The sequence below is a fragment of the Trichosurus vulpecula genome, chromosome 8, assembly GCF_011100635.1.
Source record: "Trichosurus vulpecula isolate mTriVul1 chromosome 8, mTriVul1.pri, whole genome shotgun sequence".
In the NCBI taxonomy this organism is placed as follows: domain Eukaryota; kingdom Metazoa; phylum Chordata; class Mammalia; order Diprotodontia; family Phalangeridae; genus Trichosurus; species Trichosurus vulpecula.
The window spans coordinates 199,186,857-199,209,267 of NC_050580.1; the positions used below are offsets into that span (position 1 = coordinate 199,186,857).

At 34.1% G+C, this 22,411-nt stretch overlaps 1 protein-coding gene across 3 annotated transcripts in view; it reads left to right on the forward strand.

Moving 5' to 3' along the window:
• CTDSPL2 (CTD small phosphatase like 2) overlaps window positions 1-18,391 on the forward strand; it is a 117,512-nt gene extending 99,121 nt beyond the window's left edge. For all 3 annotated transcript variants that reach the window (XM_036736176.1, XM_036736179.1, XM_036736177.1), the window contains 5 exons: window positions 8,706-8,768; window positions 8,872-8,951; window positions 13,737-13,863; window positions 15,241-15,336; window positions 16,277-18,391. In XM_036736176.1, coding sequence (XP_036592071.1) covers window positions 8,706-8,768; window positions 8,872-8,951; window positions 13,737-13,863; window positions 15,241-15,336; window positions 16,277-16,342 — 432 coding nt within the window. In that variant the 3' untranslated portion in view covers window positions 16,343-18,391. The remainder of the gene's footprint in view (window positions 1-8,705; window positions 8,769-8,871; window positions 8,952-13,736; window positions 13,864-15,240; window positions 15,337-16,276) is intronic.
• The last annotated feature ends 4,020 nt before the right edge of the window (window positions 18,392-22,411 follow it).

Genomic DNA, 22,411 nt, shown 5'->3' on the forward strand with positions numbered 1-22,411 from the left:
CTTGGCACATAATTCTGGAAGTGCATATAATTAATGACTGCAAAAAAAAAAATCTCAGAATTGCTCTCCTGTTTCAGTGTAATCCTAAGGATGTTTGTTTTTTTAGACATTCTTAAAGAGATTTTCCTTCTGAATTAAGTGTATAGTAAGGGGCTTTCAGGAAAAACTTGAAAAAATAAATATTCTATCCTGATGTAAGAGCAGTGAGTTAGAGAGTTGATTCTTTAAAAACTCAGAGATGTTGCTAGCCTTTGAATGTTAACTATTTTAGTTACTATGTCATGGGTAGAGTTCCCCTTTGGAAGTATTTTGAGGATGTTCCTGGTGACCATTTTGTACCTTATCTTGGTTTTTATAGTTTTGATGTAGTCATACTTCTGCTTTTGAAATATCTAGTCTTTTTAGTTACCAGTTTGGAGAAATCTTTGGGCTAGGGTTCCCCACAGTTTTCAGACCAGCAAGCTCCCTTTAAACAGGGAATGATGTTTTTTAAACTTTCAGTGGTGTTGTCTCCATCTGCTGGCAAAGAAGAAATATACACAAGGGTCTGAGATGATCTAGGAGAATTTGGAGAAACCACATTATTAGGTAAGATATAACTTAAATATTTAACAACTATAATACGGTATGGCAACATGGAAATAAGAAATAAGCAACATGGAAAATGCTAGTTTTATATTCGAGGAGCATACCTTTGCATATAAACCAGAAGCTTGTTTGAAATTAAAAACCAAATAGTATTGAAACATAACTAAATTCTTCATCTGAATTAGATTCTTAAAGCTGTATTAGTATTGTAGATAAAGTGCTGTTTGAAATTAATTTCCCTTTGTTCTATTTTGGCATGTATTTAACGTTATCCATATATGCTTTCTTTCCTTTTCTTCTCCAAAAGAGGTTTTTTATTTCTGTTTTCCTGGGCACTATTACAATAAGTTTACATACTTTTAAAACAAAAGGAAAGAAGTAAAATACACATTTTATCAAATCTTTTATTCAGGAATAGTTCTGCAGCCATCCTGCTGGTGGACTTCATTAGTCTTTTCATAGCTAGTCTTGGAGCCGTTTACCCTTAGTAGATTCTAAAGTGGCTATTAACATTTAAAAGTTACCCTGCCCCATGTTGTTTTCTTTTCTGGTAGATGAATAGGAGTATGTTTCAGTTATTTTTTTTTAGCTAGAATTGAGTAGCAGGTAGTATTTAATAGCAAATAACACCCCAAGAAAGTTTTAAATCTTTAACTTTGAGCAGTCTTTAATTCTACCCAAGGGAGCAAGAGACGTATGTGGTCCTTCTCAAATATAAATACTACATATGTGCTACAGACAGTACTATGGGCTAGCTCAGCTCTGTTAAGTCAAATGTGTAGAATTATGTATAGAATAAAAATCATTCAGAATTAAACCAGCATTTCTCTTCTTAGTCAGGGTGTGGAGCACACCAAGGGAAAAAAGTACACAGGGTTTTGTGTGTGTAAGGTCTTCATGTTTTGTTTTGTTTTTTTTTAATTCAGGATTTTTTTGGGTTTTTTTTTTTCCAGAAAGCAAATGACCTAATTAGTAATTCAAAAATGTGCTTATTCATACTTGTATAAATGCATTTAATATCTGGAAAACGGGAATGCATGTTCAGTTCCAAAGCACATATATATATTTTTAACTTATATTGGCACATTGTCAGGAAATCCATCTCGTGGTGTTACTCGGTTAAGAGGTCTCCACTGTATTTAGTTTCTGTTCCTGCAGATCCACCAATTCAAGACTCTAGGTCATCTCACTCCCTCTTCCATCCAGAAGATGACTTCTATCCACAAGCAGGATTGATTGAATATAAAGACAGATTTTTCAATCAGCTTTTCAGCTGAACCACCTCCTCAATGACCTTCCTCTCTCTCCATCAAGAACTGGAGCTCTGTTTTTTGAAGATGTATCACAGCTACTTAGGCCAATCATGTGGCTAATTGAAGACAAAAAGAAGATGCCTCATATGTTCTACCACAGTGCAACCAAAACTAACTGTGTTGTTGTCCAACTTCTCATTCTATAAAGTATGGCAGGGGCATCAGAGATTTTGAGCTCTATTCTCCAATGAGACTAGCCAGTGGCTTTCTGAAGAACAGTAAAACAACAAACTTTGGGTCAGCTGTCCAGAAATCAGATTGTGGTAAGCACATTCAAGGAGAGATAGGATCCAATAGGGAGCTGTTTGCTAAGAGGAAGCTTTTATTCTTGAACTCATCTGTTTTGTAAGAAGAAGTTACTTTGGGGTTAAAGTTGGGGTAAGGGTGGGGCGGGGAGCCTTACTTAGCAAAAGATTCAACTTCTTGTCCTTTGCTGTAGTGATTGCCTCTTGAGCATCTTACAACTTGGGATAATTTTGATGACAACACAGTAGTAAACAGTGATTGGCCTTTGTTTCTTCTCTGTAGTCACTCCTATTAGGGTTAGTTCTTTTGTTTTGTTTTTGCTTCAGTAGAGTACAAAATAGTCCAAAAAGACCCTAGATTGAGGAGTTGTAAGAAGTACACAAGCATTTCCGCCTCTGTTGAGTTCTGTGATTAATGACTTAGTGAACTTCGACCAAATGGTGTTTTGTAGATAGTTTGCATTTTTTTAATTGAAATATAAAAGTCTAAAATTGGGTTGTTTTTCATTTTGTAAACAACTATTCACATCATAAAAATGACATTTTCATCCATGAAAAATGAAGGAAGGAGCGAATAATATTTCAATGGAACACACTTTCTGTAGTTAATTATAGATAAATCTTAGGGAAAATAAGTTTTCCCTATGCTTACTAATAGCTATTGATGTTGAAATTGTTTGTTTTATCTGTATTAACTGTTTCATAATTATTTGTTTGTACGAATAATTCTAGTCAAGCCATTAGACATCTTTCTAAAGTCAAAATGGAACCCACAGTCTGCTTTTCAGAGATAAAAGGGAATTTACAAATGTTAGGCTTTTTCCCTTTAAAAAAAATTTTTTTGTAGAAGATTATTGTTTTTGAAAGGATAGTTTTTAATTATTTACATTTGTTCAATGTTTTGCATATTTGGAATCTTAGTGGTTGACTGTTAAAAGTAGCATGGTTTCTTAGTTTCATTAAGATAAGTGTCCTTTTTTAATCCTATTCTAAATTATTTAGGTTCATATATGAGACTTCAATTTAACCTTTGTAAGCAGGAAAAACTTTCATTTACAAATTTTTTCAGACTTTAAATTTTTCCCCCCAGCTTATTTATATACCCTAGATTCATCTTCTGTTGTCCTTCTCCCATGCAACACCCCACCTTCATCCCTCCACCCCCAACCAACTATTGTATTAAAACCTCTGAATGGTCTTCTATGACAGAGGTTTGGATTTGGATCTGACATCTGTAGCCCTGTCATTCAACCTACATTTCGGTGCTCCAAGAAAATTGTACCTATATTTACAAAACCTTAAAGTTGTTAGAGAACCAGCTTATTACTGTAGTGGTCTTAGGTTATCTTTTTGTGATTGTGGCTGTTTACTTCAGCTCTATGGAATCCTCTTACTCATACCAGCTGTCCACCTCTGAGTTGACTTTGAGGTGCCTGAAGTGACTAGTTAATGCCAGTACTTATATAATTAACTACATAGGGTTAGTCATATTACCCCGGTACTATTTAAATATCCTACTCACTTTACTTTAAGATCAGTCACCATGTCTGTTTTAATCTAGATGAATGTGTATGCTTTTCTCTTATTAGAGTCAAATCTGCCTTCTTCCTCATCCCCACAATGGTTGCTAGTTTTTATTTCTAAGAAAAGGCATTTGAACCTTAACAGAAAGTATTAGGGTTATTTGTTTGTTTTGTGTAGAGTTTATTAGGCTTACCAGCTGGGCTTCATAGCTCCGTTTGAAATATTTTGCCCTGAAAAATTGCTAATTTAAGTTTGACAGTTTTTCTGTGACAGAAATTGCTCTTTGAGCTATTTCTTTAGCAGACATTGGCAGTCATACAGCTTGAAATCCAGCCATTGTCAGAGAGACTGATGAATTTGAATTTAAAGTCAACAGGACAGACCTCAAACTGTTCTTACTAAAATCCATAAAAACCAGGTTTAGTGACTACCATTATAGCAGTCAATTCTTTATAACCATGTTACATCCATATCTCAGTTGACAGCTCATAACTAACACTCCTGTGCTGATATAAACATAACAAATGACATTGAGCCAGAAATCCTGTCTAACAGGTGCTTTCACAAATTCCTGTCCATTTAGCAATCAAATCTATTTAACAAAAATGTCTTTGGTTTAAAAAAAATGTACAATAACTGTTTCTTAATGGTGTTAGCTGTTAATAAAATGTGACATGTTTTTCCACATGTGTTGGCTTTTATTGGGGAGGGGATAAAAATATTTTGAAGAAAGTAGTTTCTCTGGGAATTGGTGGGTTTTTAAGCTAGGACTGTAATTAAATTCCCATCCTGAGACATGAGCTCAGCTCCATTTGGGAAAGGATACCAGTATTTCATGTAAATTAGAAGTAGTTAGGTAGAGTATGAACTGATGAGTAAAAAAGATGGTCAGATGAAAAGAAAGAGGAGCCTCAGCTGAGACACAGGGTAAAAGCAGGTGAGAGAAACCGAAATGAGATTAGTACTGTAGGGGTATGAGGCATGTAGAGGGCATGGACCCAATGTAAGTACAACAGAATTGTTTTTCCTTTTGAGATCAGCCTAGGAGAATAAGTTTAATAAATGGTTAAAATCTCAAACATTGTCTAACAAACTCAGGTGTGCCTCCCCCTCTAAATTCCTTCCTTAACCTGTTCTTATCCATTGATGACCGATAATACTTAACCTTACCTCTGTATCTTTCTGTTGCTGTCACCAGGTATCTGCTCACATTTTAAACCCCTGCTGTTTCAAACCTCCTTCTATTCCTATACTTTTCCTGACTTCTGTTCTGCTCTTCCATGGTTAAATATCTTCTTTGATCTCACTGAGCCGCCCAACTCTTTTCCTTTTTCTTACCTCTTTACACAAAATCCCCTCACTTCCTGTTCATCTACTTCAAACCTATATCCTCTACCAAATCATGTGAGAAATCTAACCTGAAATTATGAAGTATCCAACCTGAGGTGGTAAACTCACATCTTAGCCAGCAGTCCACGTCTTTTCATAAGAAGTACTCTTTAACAACTTTCCCCTCCCCCCAAATAACCCACAACAAAATCCCTGAATTAAGAAATACTGTATATACATTTTTTAAAATCTGTCAAATTTAAAGTTGATCCTGCTATATTCTAATAGTCAAAACAAAGGGAATATATGACAGGCATTTGTACCTCTTTCCCAACATGGTTTGCAAAAAATTAGCTTTATTTTTAAAAAATTTCAAAAGTCACTATTTGGGTCATGCTGTCAAAATACGAATTCCTCAAGAACGGGGGCTGTGCTTGTTGGTTTGTTTTTGGTTGTTTTTTTTTTTAATCTTCGTATCATCTAGAACAATGCTTGACATAGTAGGCACTTGAACTAAAGTTTTGTTGATTAATTAACCTGAACACTAGCCAAAGATTCCTCTTTTAAAGAGGTTTAATAGCTACACTGAAGCTATGATAAGTGATCATATCTAAGGTTAAAAAAAAGATCAAAGCTGATATTGTAGAATTGAGTGCTCAGTCTGTGAAATAGATGCATTCCATTTGGGATTTTTCTGAGCAAAATTTTGTCCAGTAATTTCTAAGCTTAATTCTGTGCTGTGTAAAAAGCATAAATGATAGAGTATCTTTCTATTACTCTTCAGATATTTCACCATCTACTGCCAGTATAGCCAGACACATAAAAAACTGAAAAAAATATATTGATCCAAATGTAAAGCTGAAAAGTTTTTTCTGTTTGTTCTTGACCATATACAAAAGATGGCTTATCTTCAGTGACAGCACAGGGAGAGCCTTGGTTAGGGCTTTTCTGTTAACTGTCAGAGAGAATGTAATTGGGAATGCAAGTTGAAAAAGTCTTGGCTACATGGGCAATGTGTTACCAGTGATTTATCTAGTAAGAAGCTCTTGGTTCATCATGAGATTTTGTTAGTAGAATTGGGGCGGGGGGGGGGGGTTGGGGGGGGGAGGAACACACATGATTTTAACTATAAAGCATACTCTAGACTTACTGATCTTGGGTAAATATACTGTAGTAAACATTTAATAAATGCTAGTTGACTGAATTGACTGACTATAGGGGGTGTATTTCTTAGATTGAATAGTGGTTTCAATTTGCTGAAATTCTAGTAAAAGACTATTTGAGTCAAGCTGTTTATCTCCTGTGTTATGGGTAGAACTTTTTTCTTCCTAAAGTAGATGAAAACTTATAGATTATGTTTCCTCAGTTATTGCAATCCTTCTATAAATAATAAAGTTGCAGGGAGTTTGGCAGGATGCCTTAATTAATGGTGATAAGGCATTATCAGCAAAAACTTGATTTGTTGATAGGCAGTAAAGAATGGGATATGACATAATTAAGATGAATATGTCCTTGGACTAGACTATGGATATCTAAGCCTAAGGGTAGTGGGTGGGTGGGGGGGTGTGTGTGTATTGAGGTAAAGTGCTCTAAACCTGCTCTCTAGATTGTATGGGAGAAAAGTAATGAGCTATACTCTGATTTTTATGGCCAGTAATGTGCTAGGTTTGTTTCTTAGGATCTGTACAGACATGGGTTAATAGTGAGGGAAGTAGATGTGGAGTAGGATTATGCTTGTTAGCCTTGAAACCTTGAGCCAATTTTGCTGTTGTATTTTGGACAGTAAGATAAGAGAAAAATGAGTCCACAAGTAAAAAGCTAGTGACCAAATATCAGTGTTTTTGTGGTTGGGTGATTGAAGCACAGAAGGAAAGATAAAGAGTAGTAAGCCAGATGAGGCTCATGTTTGACTGATTAGAAAGAAGTAAATCTATTTCTTTATATTCAAAGTACGAATATCTGTAGTAGTTATTGGGGCAGAGGAATAGTTGCACTAATGGTGTCTTCCACTCATTAAATTCTCTGGATTTCCGTAATACATCACTGTAGTTTTTTAGAACATCTGACCCAGCTTTCCACAGTTGTAAAATGGCAGTTTGCCTCAAAGCCCTTGTCATCACCTTAGCTCAGCATTTGGTGCAGCACCTACTTTAAGATTTCCCAGATAAAACATTTTTCGTACCACAAAATACAAGTCATTAGTTGTCCCAAGAACGCACCTCGGCTTTGGTGTTTCATTTCATTTATTCATTTAGCAAGTACAAGGTGACAGGAGAAGTTTGTAATTGTTGGAATATCCTATCCATTGAAAATAATCAGTCTTTTCGGGGGAATGTAGAATGTCTTTCAGCTGTGAAAGAATTTATTACATATACTGAATCTTACACATTAAGAAGTTTATGCTGTATTCAACATTTATATTTTTATTGACTTTTCAGTTATCAGTTTTTCTCATCTAACAGTAAAGTTTTGTGTTTTTTATTGTTACTAATAACTGGCCCTTAAGATCTTACATCTTTATAGATAGGTTACAAAGACTTTCTTTTTTTTCTTTTTACAACACTAGCAATGATAGCTCTGCATCCTGCCTGTGTTACGGAGGTGACCCTAGGTGTTCAAAGACTATGTCAGTGGAATATAAGCTCTAGCATGTCCAACCTAGATGGATTTGTGATAGAATGACCTTGGTAAATCCAAAAGGCACATTCCCTGGTTGGATATAGAGCAGTGAATTTTTTTGGTCACAAGAACTCCCAAAAATCATTATAGAGGAGTTAAAATCTCTATTGATGGAGGATACTCTGAAATTACAGTAGTTAGAAGAATTGTCAGTGAATGGAGAAATTTTGGAGAAATCATACGATGCCCCTTCATAAAGCCATGTTAGAAATAAATATTTTGGGGAGGGGGTGAAATTTGGTGTATTTCCATGGCTCTTGGATGTTGTGTGTCCATATTAAGCTACTTTTAATGTGGACAAAAAGACAAAAAAGTTGTATAAGGTGCCTCACAGCCTTTCTTAATATTGACAGTAATGGCCTTATAAGTACTTTGATATATGACTGACTTGCTTTTCTTGGCCTGAAAGTAGTAATCCAGCAATATTAATATAGATGCCACTTCTGAATTATATGTTAGGAAAATAACATGACAATTTCTGACATGTTTTTGGTTGTTTAAGCCCACCAATCTAGACGTCCCTTTTGTCGACTCAACTTAGCTGGAGACATAAAAGTATCATTAGCAAGTAATTGTCAAGAAGAAATACCGAATATTTGTTGAGGAAGGTCATTGAGACAGGTCAGCTAGTGGTCAACACAGTCTCTCACAGTTGGATGGATACTACCTGGCTGGAAGATGGAGCTGATTGGTGGATCAAAATCTCTGAGGGAAAACTTCCAGTTTTTAATTAAAATGTTTAATTAAATTATTTTCCAACTGAAATATGATTGTAGTGTTTGCTACTGTTTTAACTATTCAAAGTAAAATGATTATAGCTATTGTTACCCTGTCAAAAGTAACTTTGCTTACTTGGTACATACTTTGGATTCAGTTACTTTCCAGCTTGTTACATGAGTGTTTATTTCTGTTATGAAATTATTAATGGCTTGAATACATTAGATCTAGAGCACAGCAATTCTTGTAACTGAGTTGTTTTCATTCTTCATGTAATCATCTACTTAAGCCCTTCTTTGTGTTACTCTAGGTTTATGTGCGATTAAGACCATTCTTCAGGGAATTCCTGGAACGTATGTCTCAAATTTATGAGGTAAAAATACTTAAATCGATTACATTTTTGTTTTATTTTATTCAGTATAATACCCATATTTAGATCATGTATAATGATTACTTCTTTTCCCCTGAATTTGTAGATCATTCTTTTTACTGCTTCTAAGAAGGTGTATGCAGACAAGTTACTGAACATACTAGACCCTAAAAAGCAGCTGGTCAGGTAAATTTGATTAAAAAAAATAGTGGAAATGTCTGTCACACTGATCTATGAAATTACTATTAAAAGTCTGATTCTATTTCATTTTTAATGGCCACTTTAAATTGGCTACATTTATAGATTTGTATTTGTGGAATGAATGAAAACAATTTACTTAATTCCTCAAAGTCTTTAAGCAACTCTGATAATGTAATAACCCCAGACAGACTTTCTTTACAGGCTACAAAATGTATATATTTACTGTGACATCTGTAAATTCCATTTCTTTGGGAGAAGGGAGTTGGGGAGGAGAGAGAATTTTTCATTGTGTGCATGATGTTTTCACTACATGTCTCTGAGATATTTAATGCATGCTGTCATCTTTTGAACTTAAAATTAAGTTGACCTCGGAAGAAAGGATCAAATTTAATCTTTTTGCTTTTTCAGAATCAAATTTATCCTCTAACAAGAAATATTAAGTGATTAGCAATTATAAGTTTTATTTGGTTTGATTGAGGGATACTGAGATGTTTTTACCAGTCACTGATATTTCTGTCACAGAAGTTACTTGCTTAGGTCCTTGTCTTCTGTCCTGAACCAGCAGGTGCAAAGTGTTCCTGGTTAGGTAGGGGTGTTGGCACAATTTAGAAATAGTTTCAGAGTTAGTTATGTTATATTCTATCCTTTGAAATAAGATAGTTATGCTATAGAATATCTGTTTCCATAAGTGTTATATTTAAAAGTTTCTTAGTATGAAAATTCAAGACTCAATAATAAAATGTTCAGCCTTAAAAGGTATTATTAGCAAGTTATATCCACCCTTGTATTTAGTGTTAGCTTTTGTACAGGCAACTGCTTTGTAATATTGCCCAAGTTTAGGGATTTTTTTTTCCAAATAAAAACTTGTGAACTTAATTTTTCTGAGGAAACTATGTAGTGGCTGCTTTTTGCTTTGAGAATCAACTAAAAGAACTGGTTTTGCTCTTCTTTATGTGTGGAGACAAGGTGGTACATTGGTAAGAGCATTGGCTCTGAATTAGAATACCTAGATTCCAAACCTGCCTCTAACACTACTTATGTAACCTTGGAGAAGTCATTTAACCTCCTCAGGTCTCAGTTTCCTCCTCTGTGAAATAAGGAGGTGTGGTACCAAATGGCTCCAAACCTATGATTCTGTGATCTTTGAACCCCTATATATGTAGTTTGACTTGATTTAGAAACAGATAAACTTTTATCTCCTTAACATGAAGTTGCAGGAGCAAAGATGGCTAGTAACATGCCCCTTTGGCATTTATTCTTCATAAAAATACATTGAAGTTTTGCTTTCTTTTTTAAGAATACATCTTTGTGTACAAGCATTTTATGTCATTTTTGGAGCTTAATATCAATCAGAGTGAAATAATCAACATTGAATTAACTTTTAAAACATGAGCTATTATTCTTTAATTAACTTAGAACCGATTTGTGTCGGTAGCTTGTAAAACCCAGCATTAAATTAGTAATATAAATTATGACCTCCATTAAAACTCCTCTTAACACAATTCAGTAAACTATGTATATTGATAGATTTAATGATATTTTATTTACTTGTGTTCTGAAAGACTTTTGAGGAAAAAATATTTTATCTCAGTATGAGACTCACTGGACACAATTAGCAGTTGCTGTTGAGGACAATCAATCTATGTCAGTGACTAGACAAACTCCTAGAATACTTTCTAGTCTCTAATTGAAAATGTATACAGGCATACCTCAGAGATACCGTGGGTTCAATTTCAGACCACTGCCATAAAGTGAATATTGCAGTAGAGTGATTTATTTGAATTTTTTGGTTTCCCAGTGTATATGAAAGTTATATTTACATTATACTGTAGTCTTTTAAGTTTACAGTAGTATTGAATCTTTTAAAAAATGTACAGACCTTAATTTAAAAATACTTTATTGCTAAAAATTGCTAACTATCATCTGAACCTTCAGCAAGTCGTAATCTTTTTGCTGGTATAATGTCTTGCCTCAGTGGTGATGGCTGCTGATTGAACAAGGTGGTGGTTGCTGAAGGGTGGCTGTAGCATTTTCTTAAAATAAGACAACAGTGAAGTTTGCTACATCAGTTGACTCTTCCTTTCACTTGAACACTTAGAGGCCATTGTAGGGTTATTAATTGGCCTAACGTCAATATTGTGGTGTCTCAGGGAATAGGGAGGCCCAAGAAAAGGGAGAGATGGGGGAACGGCCAGTCAATGGAGCAGTCAGAACACACACAACATTTATCAGTTAAGTTCCCTGTCTTATATGGGTGCAGTTCATGGCATCCTAAAACATTGATAATAGTAACATCAAAGATCACTGATCATAGATCACCACAACAGATATAATAATAATGAAAAAGTTTGAAATATTTAGCAAGAATTACCAAAATGTGACATAGAGACACAATGTGAGCACATGGTATTGGAAAAATGGTGCCGATAGACTTGTTGGATTTGGGGTAGCCACAAATCTTCAATTTCTTTAAAAAAGAAAATGCGGTATCTGTAAAGTGCAATAAAACAAGGTATGCCTGTATTGGCATAGGGAGAGGGTTTTTTTTTTTTTAAATTAAATGGCCAGTGAAATGATTCGGAATAATTCAGAGTAAATTCTTGGCACTCAAGCCCACTGAAAAAACAGAATTTTTTTTAAGCATAATTTATAGTAGCTTGCATATAAATATGCACTTATATATGCACTGTTTTCTGTCTTGTTTGAGGGAATTTGCTGCTATTAGGAAAGGGGAAGCAATAACATTTGCATAAATACACCATACTTTTTTCTCCCCAACATGCCTTTCCTAATATCTATAAACATATATTTACAGAAATTAAATCAGAGATTTAGAGTACTAAAAAATTTCCTATGGTAATCTTGTCTAACTTATTTTGAAACAAAATTATATTTTAAACCTTCTGAAGACTATTATCCTCAAAATGATTTAATGTATACTGTATTAGATATTTTTACTATCATTTACATTTGCAGCAATCTTCCAAAAGAAAAGAACTTTCATCCAATACATTATTGATATACATATATATACACATACATAACTGATACTACTTTTAGTATTAATTTCACAAATTATGTTGGAGTTTGACCAGTCTTAAAGTTGACTTTACCAGTGTGTGAATATTGTATTGCAAATTTAAAGAAAATGCTTCTTATGCCATGTAAAAAAATATTTGTGAAGACCCTAGAAGTTGGCTTGCTCTTTTGATTCTGCAAAAGGAGGTTTTGACCCATATTCCTTTAGGACTACCAGAAGTCACAAAGTGTAATATTTTAAAAATTTCTTAATTTTGGCTATAGTGCATCTTTTGAAGATCAGTCTTTGATGTTTGTATTTCTGGTTTCTCTGTTAGTTTTTAATCTTTTCCTATTTCCCCATTCCTGTCTCTCCTTCAACAAAGGAAGGAAAAATATTTTTAGTGGCATGGATTCTAGCTCTGCTTTTGTCTAAAAGATTAAGATTACAGTTTTGTTTTTCCCTTTTGCTTGTCGTGCCATTAGAAGTTTAATGCAGTGAACATTTTCTGTTCAGGATGGGAAAAATAACCTGCTAGGCTTTTGAGTTGATAAAAAAATACTAAGTGTGATGGGAACTTTTGGAGCATGCTCAGGGCACCTATAAGCAAAGGGCTTGGTTTTGACTTTCAGTCTCTGTTGGCAGTTCCTGTATAAAACAGAAGAAACATGAAATGTAGAAAATGTCCCTTTACTCAAGTTGTAAGTTTAAAAATATAAGTAGGTCCTGGCTCCTGAAACATTCTGTGATGGGATTAAGACACAAGGAAGCCAAATAGCGTCTGTTGAGGCATAGAATAGAATACCATAAGAAGTTTTTAAAAATTGACAGAAATCTCATAGAAATATCTTACTATGTTAAAACACTTTGAGCATTAGAGGGAAACTACAACATAAGACAAAATATATGGAAATACAAAAATCTTTGTATATTTGTAATACTTTGTTATGCTTTTGGCATTTTCATTGTTAATTAGTATCCAGCATATTGGTTAAAAAAAGTTTAATTTTAATCAAAATTTATCCTTTTGCTCTATCCCTGCTTTTCAAATAATCATACACACACTCATACTAAAATAAAGGAAATAAGGGAATTGGGCAAGAAAGTTGAAATGATGGAATGTTTTGGCCTCAACGCTTTTTCTTAAATTGTAAGGGAAACTTTAAGAAACAAAACAAGACATTTTTTTTAAATGCCAACACAGAAACATTCCTTCTTATATTTTCTATTCTGGCATGTACAGGGATAGGGAGTGTGTTCTACTGGTTAGATCAAAGGACTGGGAGCCAGGAGCATCCTGGGTTCCAATGCGGGGCTAACCACTGACTTTCTGTGGGACCTTGGGCAAGTCACTTGACCTCCTTGTGCCTCAGTCATCCCAACTGGAAAATTGATTAAAAAGCAGGACCTCGCTGACAACCAGATGCTGCATCTGAGCTGAGCTTTCCTGGGTAAATAAATTACAAAAACAATTTACCGAGTTTTTTTAATCCCTGTTTTTAATTTAAACATTAAAAAGTTTTGGGATAAACCCAAATTCTTAAAGGCATGGTAATATTTGGATATAAGATTTAAATTAATTGCTTAGAATTTTGGTGGTAAAAAGATGGCCCACAGGAAAAAGCCCATATTTATATTTGATTATTTCCTAAGATGGGAAAGAAGAATTAAGGTTTTAAAATGTATGTATGTTTCAGTCCATGTACTTTCTTAGATTCTCTGACATATCTGTTTATATTTTTTCTATCTAGACACCGACTTTTCCGTGAACATTGCGTGTGTGTACAAGGAAACTACATAAAAGACTTAAACATCCTTGGAAGAGATCTTTCAAAAACTATCATAATTGACAATTCACCACAAGCCTTTGCCTACCAGGTAGGTTTAGAACTTGCTAGACTGAGATTGAGGGAATCTATATAAGGGTGCTTGAAAAATTGGGAAAGAAGATTTACCTGTAGTAGAAGACAATTTGTGGAAGAAGGGCATAAATTTTATGGTTTGGAAATTCTCACTTTAGTTCATTGGAGAAGGGTTGTGATATTAACTTAAAAGACTAAATTGATACTGAGGACATGGAAAATTATCTTTCAGAAAGACCGAAGTTAAAATTGGAAGATGAAGGAATTAAGGAAAGTAAACTTTATGCAGCAGCCAACTATTTTGGCTAACTTTATCACCTTTAACATAGGTCTTTGGAAATGATTAAAGAGGTTTACATTATTCTTTTGGACTATTTACTTGATTTTGAAATTTGGGAACATTGTCCTAACCAGCTGTCTTAATTTTATTAATATTACCTGGAAGCATAGCTTTAATAGAGAAGGAACCATTTTAAATGCATATTTTGAAACTTCCCTCTTCATGATACATAAATGCCTATGACATTTATAAATATGCCTACATTCAGTGTCACCATTTATAACTCAAATGTTAATTTATGTAATTTTATTTTTACTCTTAGATATAATTGTTTGCTTACTTTTCTCAGCTCCTAATCCAAGATTTTTAACAGCCCACATTCATTTCTCATGTAATTCACAATAGACTTAGAGATCCTAGATGCTACTTATATACTTTAGATAGCTGACAGTGTAAATGCTTTGTAAATTACGAAGGGCTTACAGCCATTATTTTCTTACTCTATTTCAACTAGCATGGAAATATTTATTAGACTCAATTTAACATGAAAATAACTGCTTGTTTTTTCATTATTTTTTGTGTATCCTACCTATAGTAGGTGCATATAAATATTTTATTTGGGGGAGACCTAGTAGGAAGAGTGATTCACTAGAAAAAGCACTGGCTCTGGAATCAAGACCTGAATTCAAATCATTCCTTTGTAATGTGGGACAAGTCACACCCTTCCTGGGGCTGTTTGTTTACCTGTAACATGAATGAATTGGATTTAGGGAGCCTCCAGAGTCTTTTCCATCTTTATATCTGTAATCTTATTATTTATAACCATTAGATCATGAGTGATTTAACAGATTTGATTGAACCACATTTGTTTGAGGCATAAAATGCACAAGGGTAGAAGCTATACTGAAAAGTAAATTAGGCACAAATATTTAATTAATGGCTTGAAGCATTTAATGATGTCAAATGACATGTATAAAGTCATGTATTTTTGCTTCTTAAGAGGATTGCTGTGAATCTCTATGAATAGTTCTTTAAAAATCTAGTTTGCTTTGAGCTTTTCCGAGTGAGGTAATATATTAACATAACATGATAGAATTGCATTTATCATTTTAGCTTTCTAATGGAATCCCTATAGAGAGCTGGTTCATGGATAAAAATGACAATGAACTCTTAAAATTGATTCCTTTTCTGGAGAAACTTGTAGAACTGGTGAGTATATCCTATCATATATCTTTTTTTTTCCTTTATCTAGTACTTGAATAGTAATGGAACAGACTTGTTAACAATTACTTTTAAGTTGCTGCTCAACTTTTTTTTAATAAAACTGGTCATTTCTATATTAGGAAAACCAGTGTTTACTGTATGATGGCTAGAGGAAAGTCTTAAAAATCCTTATTGCTATTTTTAAACCTTGTGAATGAAAAGAGAATTGTGTTTATTTATCTTTAAAATAAATTCTAGATTGCTTTGTTATGCTAAATAAAACTTAAGTATCATTTATAGGATTTCTGCTATTCAGTAGAAAATTTAGTTTTAAAATGGTATGGAGGGGCAGCTAGGTAGCGCAGTGAGTAGAGTACCAGCTCTGGAGTCAGGAGGACCTGAGTTTAAATCCAGCCTCAGACACTTGACACATGTACTAGCTGTGTGACCTTTGGCAAGTCATTTAACCCCAATTGCCCTGACAAAACCAAAAAAAATTGGTATGGAATACTTTTTAATTGCAAAATTTATCCCTATAAACTTGGGAAAAAATGTGTGCAATTTGGTTGTTAGCATAGAAACCAAATTCATAATGCTGCTTTGTGTAATTCAGGAGCACATTTCTGCAACTATGGGGTTTCTTCTCCTGGCATTTTACAGGATTTTTCATTTGAAAACTTAACCATGAAAAATAGAATTCCCTAACTTCCTCATTTCTTAGGTACCTTTGGCATTTATATTTGCTGGCTTATTCCTTTTATGAATGGGGGGTGGTGGAGACCAACAGTGCTGCTTATAAGTGTTAAAGCACAAATGATTAGAAGCAGGAAGGCCATTTGCCATTTTCATTTAACATATAAAATAGAAGTTGTGAAAACCTTACCTGCAAAGCTTTATTACTTTTTAAATTCTGTGCCTTCTAAACATATTCCTTTTTCTTTTGCAGAATGAGGATGTTCGACCTCACATCAGAGACAGATTTCGCTTGCATGACTTGCTACCCCCAGATTAAACATGAAGATTTTTTTCAAATCAGTGAAGGGGGAGAAAATGCAGGACCCTTATGGACTAGAACAAAAACATTGCCATTACTGTTGAAATTTTGCATTTTTGTACCCCGTCTTGCTTTTCTTATCTTTGGTGCCCAACAATAATCAAGGGTTACAGAAAGAGACTTTATATATATGTATATATATATATATACACATATATATATATATGTGTGTGTGTGTATATATATATCTCAGATTGAATACATACAGTAGGTAGGCTAGAACAGAAAAGTCTTTAGAACTAGTGCAACTCCAGTGAAATTTTTTTTATGTCCAGGACATCTGCAGTTTATAAAGAATTCTGTTTCTGCCACCAGCAGTTTGACCTGTAGAAACACAGGATTTTATGATAATAACAGAGATGAAAATGGACTTTTATTTTCTCTCTGTTTGGTGCTCTAAGTGGGTTTGTAGCCACTTTTCTGTTACTTTAAGATTCTCATTTCAACAGGAATGGCCAGTAAAAGTTGTTTTATTTTTCCTGTTAAGGTTTATAACCTTTTTACATTTTTGACCTGTATTAGAGTAGAATTTCATTATGCATTCCTTTTAGTTGAGGCGCTTCATAGTTTTCTGGAAATAGCCAAATTTTAGTTTTTTATTATACAATTGAATGGCCGTTTTCCTGCTTTGTCTGCCTGCATACTGTATATTTGTTTAAAAATATCTCTAGTTTTAGTCCATGTAAGTTTCATTTAGAAATACCTGCATTTATATTTTGTTTCTGTAATATTCTACTGTAGTTGAAATCTTTTCAAAAATCAAGAGACTGGTAGATAAGAATATATGAATGACTAATATTCAAAAGATTTAAACCATTGTGATGGCATGTATCCCAGATGACAATACCTTGCAGTGGCACATAATGTGGCTGGATAAGTCATACCTCAGACTATGCTGTGCACACAAATCTTTGAGGAGAATATGTTTGGTCAACTGTTGGGCTTGATGCAATTCAGTTACTGCTGCCTTTGGTTTCTCCAGGAATGAAGTATTCTGCACAGTGGCTCAGTATTTTCAGTTGTTTTGCATGGGCTGGTAGTACCTCTGTTATACTATTGGTAACAATCAGTTTAAACCCTGTGTAACAGAGCACCCCATGCTGCCAGTGCTGTGCATATGCTATCATAGTGGTTTTCTATGTTATATGGAAAGAGTCTTCAGGCCTTGGTTCTCTAATGCAGCTACCATAAGAGGTTGATATTTTTATAATGGTGTGTAATCTCCTTTTCAGGAGGCTTTTTATGGAAGGTAGAATTTGTAAAGTTAGTATGCTTGGCCTCGACTGCATTAACATGCCATAGGCTCAGACTGTTTTTGTGTAAAGGATGTCAAAGAACGGCACTTTTTCTAAAGAGAAGTTTGATATTTTGTATGCTTGTTAAGAAAGTACAGTATTGGAAATTAAAGGTGGACAACTGATAATTGAGAAGTATGTCAATTAATTTTTTATGTATATTACCTGTTTACTTGTACAACTTTATTGTACAAATTACATGCAGCTTCATTTTCAAATGAGTCCTTAAAATAAGGAAATCTTTTTAGGAAAACATTTAATTTTTGTATTTTTGATTTTAAAGGCATGAGTTATGTCAATTTTCAGTGTATTAATGAAGATTTTAACTTTTCATCAGGTTGAGTGTTTTCTTACTATATTATCTGTTGTGTATGTAGTTAGCACATTGTGTCACTGAACTGTTTAAAAACTTTAGCATGTAGAAAAAGCCTGTTTTGTGGAAAATCTTTATTCATTAAAAAAAATCATGGCAGATTTTCTGCAAAAAAAGCAAAAGCATTTGCAATTCAGAATACTGATTTTTTTGTATTTAAAGAAAGGTATTTTGCTTGCAGGAAAAGATACTACAGATTCATTTTAATGAGAATCTTTGAAATGTATTTATCTTTAGGGCATCTGGGCATCTTTACGCTGTTTGTCTTCTGTCTTTATTGAAATAAAATGTACATAACATTACCTTTATATATGCTCTTGCGCAAGATTGTGAACCTGGTGATATTATTCCCTGTTCTCTTCCTTTTTATTCTTAAACAGTACAATCAAAGAAAGCCCTACTTGGGGGAAAAAAAACCCAAACTGACTAGCATGCATTGTAGTTCTGAAAATGTTTGTAATTTTTAATTGAAGGATTTCTCTAAGGGCTTTCCTATAACAAAAGCGAAACAAGAACTTAAACCTTCTATACTTGGAGCACTTAAAGTAGGAATTTTTAATTAGCCACCCTGTATTCATGGTAAAACTCAACTATGTTGTCCAGTACTGTGATAGGAAAGTACTTTGAAAACTATTAACCAATGAATCAAGCACAGTGAATTACTGTGAAAAAATAATTCAAGGGAAATTTGGAAGGGCCTTTGGAAAATTCTGTGGCCTGTTTAGCAGAGTTTCCCCTTCAGTTTTTGCTTGGTAGCATTTTCAAAAAGCAATAACAACTTGATTTTTAGTAAAGCCAAAGCAGACATTTTATAGATTTAAATTTGTCTAACACTTAACAAAATACCTGAGATTTTATATCCTGAGCTACTATAAATTCAGGAAAAAAGACTTTATTTATACTTAGCGTTGTAATAATCACATACTGCTCTAAAATATGTATTAACACACTTTTCCACGTACTTAAAAGACTTTTGGTATATACTTTTAAATTTTTGTAACCTTGTTAGAAAATGTTTTTCCTCCAATCTTGCCTTTTTAATTTCTGTCCATGTAATTTGCATAAGCACCCAAGTCTATATGACATTTTCTTTATGAACCTTCAGTTCAAGTTGATAACAAATCTCAACTACCAGATGTTATTCTCTTTTCTAGAGTGTTTTATTTACCTAGTGAAATGGTAAATGTTTCCTAAATTTGAATGAGAACTTACAATTGTAGTGCCAACTTTCACAGGAACACTAATTTGTTATTGACAGATTACATATATATTCCTTTTATGTTGCTTCTCTTTCTGATTTGATACTGTGTTTTGTTGTTAAACCTTACAGTAGTTCCTGTAGAATGGTGAAAACCATTGTTTAAAATCTAGAGGGTTTTTTTTTTTCAGATAGACTTTTTTTGTATTCATGTTGACTATCAAAGTTCGATTTCAATGATTTTTGTATTCAAGCTGTCAACAAACACTAACCAATGACCTAAGATTTGTTGGAATATGAAACACTTTCCAATAAGCAGAGAATTCTTAATGAGGACCAGATCTCATCTAAGTAGATTCACGTAGAATATAAAGAGCAACAGGAGGAAACTTCTAGATCTCCTGATGTTTTGTGGAGAACTCCATGTGGAACTACCCAGGCTTTCCATCAATTATCCTTTGCTCTTGGTACTTGGGACTACTTCACCTCCCCTTTTGGTCATTATAAATCTGTCTGAAGATATCCTTCCTGTACAGTTCTCCAGTGGTAACATATTGCTGCCTACTACTACATCATGCACTTTTCCATTGTTCTTTGGATGACCGTCAACTCTAATTTCTTGGAATTGGTCAGTGGTATTCCATGACTTGCATCACCAGAAGAATATCGATGTCATAAAGCTTCCTTCCCCAGATGGACCTTTGCTTCAAGAAGAAGCTTCAGGTCATTAAATTTTACTTTACAATTCCCCAGTGGCATTCCAGCTCATTCTCTTATTGTTCAGTTCTTGGCCTAGCTCATTGGCCAACTGCTTCTTAAGAACCAACAGCTATAGGAGGTGTGGAGATGGAAATTACCTGAAGAACTCAGCACCATCCAAATTTAATCCATGTTTACTTTAGTGTACTCAGTGACTTTGATATGAGGGAGGATGGCAAAAAGTGTATGGGGAAGACGTTCTAGTGGAATATTTTTTAAAATGTATTCTTAAATGTCATTAATTTTCATAATTGTTCTGTGATTTGAAAACTAATAGAAATATGTTCAAAATAAGATCTGATCTTAATAACTACAAAAATCAAGTGCTTAAATTTATCTGCTACTTCATTTCACGCAATAGATTGAAACGAATGTATTTTTATAAACTGTGACTATTCTCTTGAAATGCAACCCAGTGCCTCGTTTTCTGGGATCGGGGGAGGTAATTCTAGGTTCTTAAAGACAATACCAGTTGGCAGCTCAAGCACATAATTGGGGAAGCTTTGATTTTAGGCCTAGTTATAGAAATTGTTGTCTGAGGAGTAGCCTAAGTGTATAAGTTAGGGAAATAAAATTTTGCTGCAGTTAATACATGAAATGTGGAAAGATTGCCTACATGGTGGAGGTTACCCTACACCAGTAAAATCACTTTTCAGTGAAATCTCAGTGAAATTTTTTCAATCGTCTAAAGTGATCTATATGTAGTGTGTTGTTTTGCTGCCTTTTTGTTTTTAAAAAGTGAAGTTGAGCCGTAATGACTTCAGCTTGCTACTTCAGTTATATTTGAGGGATCAGGGTCAACTATAGCCAAAGGGCCAAATTTGGGCCATATAAAAAGCAGATGGAAGGTTGGACTAAGCCCATGTGCCATAGTTTACCAACTCCTGCTCTAGATTATGTCTTCATTCTCTTATTTACTATAAAACTTTAATCTCCTGATTCAGGAGACATGCACACAAATCTTTATTGGCTTGCAAGCCAATATTCTTTGAAAAGGCAGAAACTGAAGTAACTTCTGGCTTTTTAAAAATTGATGTTGATAACTTTAATTTTTATAGTACCTTCATTTCTGAATATGTCCTTCCTTCCTCATGCCTAGTGGGCCATCCTCCCAAGAAAAAAATAAAGAGGGAAAAAAACCAGTTCATTAAAACTAGCCAGTACATCAGCTGTATATTTTTAAATAAATCACTGCGAAATCATGGAAATGTTAGTACTTTAAGATTTCTGTTTATTATGTAAGATATTAGTAATTTGCTGTCATAGGTCTAGAACCAAGAAGGGACCTTGGAGGTCATCTAGTCCAATCCCCTTTACTCCCCTGTCTGCCCTGTTTTGCAGATGTTGAAATTCGGGCCCAAGGAGATTAAATGATCTTCCCGAAGTCACATGAGTAGATAAGTGTTCATGGTCCTCTGGGTCCAAAGCCAGTGCTCTTTCCATTTGACTATACTGTGCTGTTTGATGGTTTCCCTATTAACAAAAGCCTCAAGTCACTCTCTCACACTGGTGATGTTCAGATAAATAAGAATTTTATGAAAACACTGAGTTCTTTGGTGACTGATAGGCCTTAAAAAAAAATTACAGTTAATGGAAGTACAGAGGCATTTGTGGATCTGGGACTGAAGTGCTAAACACTTGCACTATATGTTCTGCTACAGATTGTGTCTTTGAGCAAAAGTGCCCATGTCTTAGCTATAAAATGAAACAATTTCAACTCACTCGGAAGGGATATTCTGAGGATTATTTACCTAAAACCTTTATACGTATATGAAGTTACAGAAATACTGAAAAACTGCGATGGCTGCTTTGAGTGGAAAAAATAAAAGATGAGTTAATCAGCACTTTTAGAAAAGGGGCACTAAAACTACTTTCTCATCAAAGATGAGAATCTATACCAATGAAACCCTGAATTCTGGCCAATTTACAAAAGGAAATTCAGAAATGGTAGGAATTTTTTGAATGGTTTACGTGAAACTGCTAAATGGCAAAACCATTTACTATAGAAGTAAATTGGGAATAACATTTTATAGACTGAATTTAAGGAGCTTTCTAGCTCCTATGCTGTCATAAAATGATAAGAAATTTGAGCTACTTCATGGGACTGTTTAATTTGTTAAAGAAGTGTACTAAAGTTTAAATACCTTTGTTGCTGTTTTCCATGTAGTTAAATAGCACAATGACTTCTCAGTATCAGTTTATGTTTAACATTGCTAGTAAGAGATGATTTGGCCATTTTATCCCCATGAAGCAAGAAATTAAAAACTCTTACCTAGTCATTTAGCCATGATAGATTTCATGTAAAGATGATCTTAATCCACAAAAATAATCCAAGAGGTAATGGATAGTTGGCCTCAATGCTTCACTGAGGAAAGTTGTTTTATGGGAGGACTCAGACAAGT